At 42.0% G+C, this 7,525-nt stretch overlaps 1 protein-coding gene across 4 annotated transcripts in view; it reads right to left on the reverse strand.

Annotated features, from left to right (window-relative positions):
- kif9 (kinesin family member 9) overlaps nucleotides 1-6,399 on the reverse strand; it is a 100,253-nt gene extending 93,854 nt beyond the window's left edge. For 3 of the 4 annotated variants that reach the window (XM_048528581.2, XM_048528580.2, XM_059646164.1), the window contains exons 1-2: nucleotides 6,085-6,399; nucleotides 2,279-2,386 (exon numbers count right to left, since the gene is read on the reverse strand). In XM_048528581.2, the coding sequence (XP_048384538.1) occupies nucleotides 2,279-2,374 (96 nt within the window). In that variant the 5' untranslated portion in view covers nucleotides 2,375-2,386; nucleotides 6,085-6,399. Of the gene's footprint in view, nucleotides 1-2,278; nucleotides 2,387-6,084 lie in introns of those variants that run through there. The other variant, XM_059646163.1, reaches the window with a different exon arrangement.
- Between the last annotated feature and the right edge of the window lie 1,126 nt (nucleotides 6,400-7,525).

Consider the following 7,525-nt stretch of genomic DNA (forward strand, 5'->3'; position numbering starts at 1 on the left):
TCTGGGAGGCCAAAGCTGTCAGGCATTCCACTCCATTGGGCCAGCAGTGAGCTAACACTGCCCTGATACCATCTGGGGAATAAATGAATGTCAGCATCACCTCTTGCTCGGGTATGTAGTAGGCCAACTCGTTAGATAACAACAGTTGCTTCTTCACTTCCCTCAAGGCTACTTCTTGGCTATTCAGTCATTTCCAAGGCTGACCCTTTTTCAATAGCAGGTGTAAGACAGCCAAGCTGGAGGCCAGGTTATGTATGATTTGTAATAATTTACCAACCCAAGGAAAGAGCTCCAGTACGCATGCAGGAGCCAGGGCACCTTTGAGTGCACTCACTTTATCTTCTAATAGGTAATGAGGAGGAATGGAATGGGCACCTCAAGATTTTGAAGGACGCCATCATAAGAATGGGATTTGATGCTCAAATCATTGATCACCAGTTCTGATGTGCCACAGTGAAAAACCGCAAAGCCCTCCTCAGAAGACAGATTCAGGGTACGATCAATAGAATACAGTGCATCATTCAGTACTTTCGCAGAGTGGAGAGATGGCACCATGTTCTTTGCAGCCTTCAACACATTATTGATGATGATAAGCATCTCGCCAAGATCATCCCTATACCTTCAAACAACCGCCAAACCTTAAAGTGACTATTGTTCGCAGCAAACTACCCAGCCTTCAGGACAACATTGACCACAACGCTACACAACGCTGCCATGGCAAGCTCTGCAAAACATGACAGATCATTGGCATGGATACTACCATCACACATGAGAATATCACCCATCACGTACACGGCAGATACTCATGTGACTTGGGCAATGTTGCCTATCTCATACGCTACAGGATTGAATGCCCTGAGGCAGAGTATATTGGCGTGACCATGCAGATGCCAGGACAACAGATTAATGGACACTGCGCAACAATCACCAGACAGGAATATTCCCTGCCAGTTGAACATTTCAACAGTCAAGAATATTCAGCCTTCAACATTTGGGTAAACGTCCACTGAGGTAACTTTTGAGATACACAACACAGAATTGCCGAGCAGAAATTGATAGCCAAGTTCCGTACACATGAAGTTGGCCTCAACCGTGATTGTGTGTTCATGTCACGCTACATGCAACCCCACCACACTGTTCTATATCTGTAAAATCTTCCCTACTGTACTATTATGACTCCGTCACCTTGACAAATTGTTATGGTCTCTCTACCTTAATTAGTTTGTACAGTGTTGGATTACTTATTACTTTGGTTAGACCCTCGGCATGCAACTCTTATACCTATCATGTTATTCCTGTCATTTGGTTTGTCTCCAACATCAACTTATTTTTAAGCTTTTATAATTAACTCCATGCCTCACTTAATCGGATTATATGTCATCCCTTCACTTGTTATTTAACTGTTGGCACTTTACTCACATCGTCTGACATGTGATCACCAGCAGAGACGTATTATTCAACCCTCCACTCACACCATTTGTATGATCGTTTGATCTATCTGCCTTTGATCTCTCTGCCCATAAATTTTGTTTCTTGGAGCTTCTTTCTCACTTCACCTGAGGAAGGTGCTATGCTCCGAAAGCCCGTGATTTCAAATAAATCTGTTGGGCTATTTTAAAAAACCCAAAAGATCTGCAGATGCTGTAAGTCAAGAACAAAAACAAAAGTTGCTGGAAAAGCTCAGCTGGTCTGGCAGCATCTGTGAAGAAAAATGTTCTGAGGAAGGGTCACCGGACCTGAAATGTTAACCCAGATTTTTTCTTCATAGATGCTGCCAGGCCTGCTGAGCTTTTCCAGCAATTTCTGTTTTTGTTCCTGTTGAACTATAACCTTGTGTTGTCTGATTTCTGATTTAATCAAGAAATGCATTATATTAGCATCAGGGGGCTACCGTGATGGTAGTACATGAAGTGTGGACCTTCTCTTGTCCAGCAATTTCTGTGTCCTTGAAAATAATCCTTCAATTTCTAACTAAAAGACATGTTGCAATCCTCAAGTTTTAATTATAGTATATATATTGTGGTCAGCAACAGAAGATGTCAACAAGCAATATATGCAGTTGTTCATGTCACAGTAGATAGTTAATTCTCCTAAGACTGAAAATGAGTCTAAATTTTTTAGACAGCCAGTTGACCAGGAAGAATGGGTGATGATATGGTGATGTGATGTTCATCTTCCATTAGGAGTTGTTAGAGGCTCTGAAGACATCAACTCTTCACTGTGATTTCTCAATATAAATAAAACATACAGGAGAGTCTTCTGTAATGGTCTTTCTTACCTGATTGTCAGGTAAAAACTCAATCATATCTGATGCAAAATTAGTTGTTGTTCTGACTCTGGCGAACACCTTCACACCACTGCTTTTGCTGCTCATCTTCAACTAAAACTGCAATGAAGAATAGTTAGACCATAAAATGTCAAGTGATCCTTTTTTTTTCAAAATGATACGATAGAAATTCACATATCAAAATTAATCCAAATGGTAAGTGGCACTTTAAGCAGGGTAAATGAATGCCTAAAAATATAAGATACTCATAGATCAATGGAATTAGCAAAACAGTGCCAAATGGATTTCAATGTACATGAGACTTCATCCACTTTTAGCTAAAAAGGGTATTTACTAAATGAGGGAAAGTTTAAAATAGTGTAAGTAAAGAGATAAGTAAAATTAGCATGGGTGTGAAGAATATTTTAAAAGGCTAATGGATTTCTGTCCTTTATATCTAAAGGACCACAATGCAGCTTTAGCTGCATAAAGCAATGATTAGGCCATACCTAGGGTCAAGTAAGCAAATCTAGATGTCACACCATTCAAATACTTTGTTAAGTCAAGTTAGGAAGGGTGAACTGATTCCTTTCCTTGTCCCGCTCCTGTACTGGTCAAAATAAAATTTAAATTTAAAAAGGAGGGAATATTGTCAATTGTAATTCAGTACAAGAAACAAGTCAGCCAGGTTCCTTAAGTAATAAACAAATAACTAATTTATGGGAAACCAAACTTGCTCAAACATAGATGTAAAGATTATTAACAAGTGGTTAGAAATGCAAAAATATACACAACTGTCCTTCTTTCAAATTACAATACACAACCTCCAATTTTGACAGCAAAGTATTAAACACTGCCAAGTGTTTTGGCACTGGAATGTCTTCCTGGACCAGCTATGACTGGCTAATAATATTTTAATGCAGACGGTGATGTAGATTTCCAAGTCTCCTTTTGGAAACCTCCATTTAGAGGGATGAAATCTTCCAGTGAATTTTCAACTCTCAAACTCTGACAACAATGATTTCAAGGAGGAGAAAGAGGGCAAAGGCTGTTGCGTTTGGGAGAGCTTATCTTGCATTTTCGTGTTAAAATCCAATAGTTTCATTTGGATCTACAAACTGTGTCATGTGATATCTCCAGAAGTGTTGTCGGCTTATTGACTTCAGTTGAGCAGCTTCTGTTCTTTGCAAATGCAACCTTTCTTTGTGCTGCGGCCAGTCTCCTTAGCTTTAAAGGTATTCTTTTCAACAATTAGCAATGGATTCATTGTCATCATTAGACTATTAATTCCAGATTTTCATTGAATTCAAGTTCTACCATCTGCCATGGCAGGATTTGAACCACGGTCCCTGGGACATTACCTGGGTCTCTGAATTAGCAGTCCAGCCATAAAAACACATGGCCATCACCTTCGCTAAGTTCAATTAGATTTTAAATTTATACTTCAAATAACACATCTTCATATCAATGTAGTGACCATAAAGGAGTTTTATTTTTTCTGAAAAGCCTTTTGTTTTAAATTATGAGGGAAGTTTACATAAGCTACGATCATATCTCCTGAAACTTAAAAAGTTACGCTGAGTTGATCAAATTTTACAAGATATGAAAGGGACCAAATATGGTTAAGAGAGAGGAAACTATTCTGGCTAGCAAGGAAGTCTCAGGAAGTTAAAAATTGCTAAAAGGAGATTAGAACAAAGAACAAAAAAAAATACAGTACAGGAATAAGCCCATTCAGCACTCCAAGCTGCACCGACATGCTGCCCATCACAACAAAAAGCCCATACCCTTATGGGAACCGTATCTCTCTATTCCCATCTTATTCATATATTTGTAAAGACGCCCCTTAAAGTCACTGTAGTATCTGCTTCCACCACCTCCCCCAGCAGTGAGTTCCAGGCACCCACCACCCTTTGTGTAAAAAACTTGCCTCATACATCACCTTTAAGCCTTGCCACTCACAGCTTAAACCATGGCCCCTGGTAACTGACTCTTCCATCCTGGGAAAAAACTTCTGACTGTCCAAATTGTCCATGCCCTTCATAATCTTGTAGAACTCTATCCGGTGCCCCCTCAACCTCCATCATTCCAGTGAGAACAACCTAAGTTTCTCAGATATAGTAGGAACTGCAGATGCTGGAGAATCTGAGATAACAAGGTGTAGAGCTGGATGAACACAGCAGGCCGAGCAGCATCAGAGGAGCAGGAAAGCTGACTTTTTGGGCCTAGACCCTTCTTCAGAAAAAGGGTCGGGCCCACAACGTCAGCTTTCCTGCTCCTCTGATGCTGCTTGGCCTGGTGTGTTCGTCCAGCTCTACATCTTGTTATCCAAGTTTTTCCAACCTCTCCTCATAGCTAATGTCCTCCATACCAAGCAATATCCTGCTAAGGTAATTAGGTATTGGAGCATTCTGTCTTGCAACCATCAGAGCTAGGTTACAAGAAACAAACTTAACAAAAACAATACCATTTCACATAGCACAAGTGGGGATGCTGATTAGTTGGGCCACCATTGGCATGGAGAGGCAGTAAGAACAGTTAACCATCACTGCTATTTCCAGACCAGGCAGGTAGATTTTGATTGAACAGAGCATTGCCATTGAGATAAAGCAGACTTTGTCTGTCTCCATTACCCAGTTCTAAGTTGCTTATAAATGTGAGTTTTATTCTCTGCTGTGTTCCTATCATGTCTGCATATCTCAATGAATAATAATGCTGAAAATGTTAACATACAAACTTGAACTACACTAGTAAGTCATTGAACCATAGAAGGCAGACTGGCATTCATACACAGTCTCTCTCCGGTATTAGTTGCTGCATAGTAATCAGGACCAGGAATAAGAATGCACTTTGTTTTCTCCATCCAAGCTCAGGAAACGTTCATTTGAATTGTAGTGTCTCTCAATTCCTCACCAAGGTTCTTACTCTGGATCAGACTTTATCTGGAATGGAATTTTAAACCTGCTAAACATCAATACCGCGGCTAGGAATTTTATCAAGGTTTTCTTCCAACTTTCGAAAAAGTAGATACGCCCTTTTTGAGATGTTAGCGTTTGCTTAGTCATTGCATTCAGTTCTATGTCAGATGCTGGCTTGAGTTTAAGACCACTCCAGGGACTTGGCGCATCATTTTGGGTACAATTGAGGGGATGCTTCACTTCCATGCAATCCGGCTACCTGCTGAGATGCCAAAGTGAGGCACCATCTACTCACAAGAAAATAAAAGATCCTCCGGCATTCTAGGGAGGCGTTGCTTGGTACTGTGACCAATACTTATCCCTCAATCAATTTGCGAGTAAAACGATAATCTGATTTATTTTTGTGGAACTTTTGGGTGCCTATGTTTTCTGGATCACATCAATGGCTGTACTTTAAAAATATTTCAATGGTTGTTTTGTTTGTGTTTGTTGTGGGGTGAAAGGAACATTATGCAATTTTTTTTTCATTCTAAGACTTTGATCCTTATGGGGGCTGTATAGACTTTCCCAGCACCTCGCCTGGGTAGTGGCGGTTTTGATGGTTAGGGGACGGCTATTCTTGATTTAGGTCAGCCCAACATACCCAGTGTCACCAAGGAAGCCAGGGTCCTCATTCTCTCGCCTGGTGTATGCCTGCAACCCCTTGTCAGCACAAGTGGTTTTACGGCATATGGAGACCAAGCCAAAAATCCCACTTTCCCCTCCGGCCGATTATAGTCAACGGCAAAAAGGAAAATGAGGTACGGGAGAAGTCGTATTGACCACATTGAGGCCTGGAGTGGCTGCAAAGGGACAGCTGCAAACTCTGTCTATAAACTGAGTGAAATGATCACGACTTACTGTCCCCGATGTTTTCTCTCTCTCCCTCACTCTCTATCTCCCGCAGGAGGCTCCAACAACACCATCTCCCAGACGCCGGGCCGCCATCACCATGGAAACAGTTCCCAAGGTGACCAGACGGTGTAGGGCCCAGAGCAGCTAAACCCCATATTTTCCGGGTCCGGATTCAGCGCGGATCTCACTTCAGTTTGTAATTAAAGCCGATTCCATTGGACTCGCTTTATTTCAGAATTTCTTTGTGATTTACGAGCGCACGAGGGCAGCAGTTGCTAAGGCCACTGTCGCTGGGGAAACGCGAAGCGCGGCAACGGCAACAGCTGGCCGTCGACACGTGAGGCGGATCGTCCCCGCCCACCTCTGCCGGCTCAGACCCCACCCCCACCAACGGCCCGGCCCCTGCCCCGCCCACCACATCTGGCTGCCCCACCCCATGGCCTCGGCCCGCCTCCTGCAGCCTTCGCCTTAATTTCAGGTGTGTGTTCGTCACTGCTGGGGGACGAACTAGACTCAAACAACTTAGGGAAAGAACTAGTAGGGACTACAGCTGCTGGAGAATCTGAGATAACAAGGAGTGGAGCTGGGTGAACACAGCAGGCCAAGCAGCATCAGAGGAGCAGGAAAGCTAGCATTATCAGAGCCTGCTCCTGTTCAGCTAGCTAAGTCCAATGATCTCGAAATTCCCATCATTTATTCACTCCCTATGTGAATATGTCCTTTTGAACAAACGTATCGCACTTAAAAATAACAGGTTTAAGTTTGATTCCACGGTGACATGTAAATACTTCTGCGCTTCTGATCAGCTCAGCAATTAGCAGACATATTCATATAGACAGGCCACTGGAAAACTCGTGCTCTCAATCTTAAAGCAAGGGGTAGCGTCCTCAAATCGGTCAGAATGTAACGATTTTTAAATTCACACCACAGACTCAGGACATATGATGCCCGAGAGTTCTGGTCTTTCAGCAATGCAAATCTAATTTTAAGGTCTCAGCCCTTCACGATCTAAACGTCCCACAGCACGAGTGAAAGAACAGGATATCCTGCCAGCATATATTGCTTAACCATTTTCCTTGTACATTGCGCAAATTAGCTTCTATTTCTTACGGCGTACGCTTGCAAATACTTAGCAGTGTAGAGAAACTGATGTCGTGAAATGTAACACATAAATGCAACTCCTTTCATTTCATCTGCTTCAGTTTGAATGACTGATAAGCATGATCGTTATTAGTACTATACCTTTATTTCAGACCTCAAGCGATCAGTGCCTCATGATATTATTTGTTTTGTGCAGAGATTGCAACACATAGAAAACGAAATTAACCAGTAGAGAAACAGGACCACTCCCATGGATAGGGGTAGGTTTGATTTTCATTTCATGGTCAAGTTTTCATCTTTCCATTTGATAACCCGGTTGCTCATTTCAGCTGCATATACATTTTAT

The sequence above is a fragment of the Stegostoma tigrinum genome, chromosome 5, assembly GCF_030684315.1.
Source record: "Stegostoma tigrinum isolate sSteTig4 chromosome 5, sSteTig4.hap1, whole genome shotgun sequence".
Taxonomy (NCBI): domain Eukaryota; kingdom Metazoa; phylum Chordata; class Chondrichthyes; order Orectolobiformes; family Stegostomatidae; genus Stegostoma; species Stegostoma tigrinum.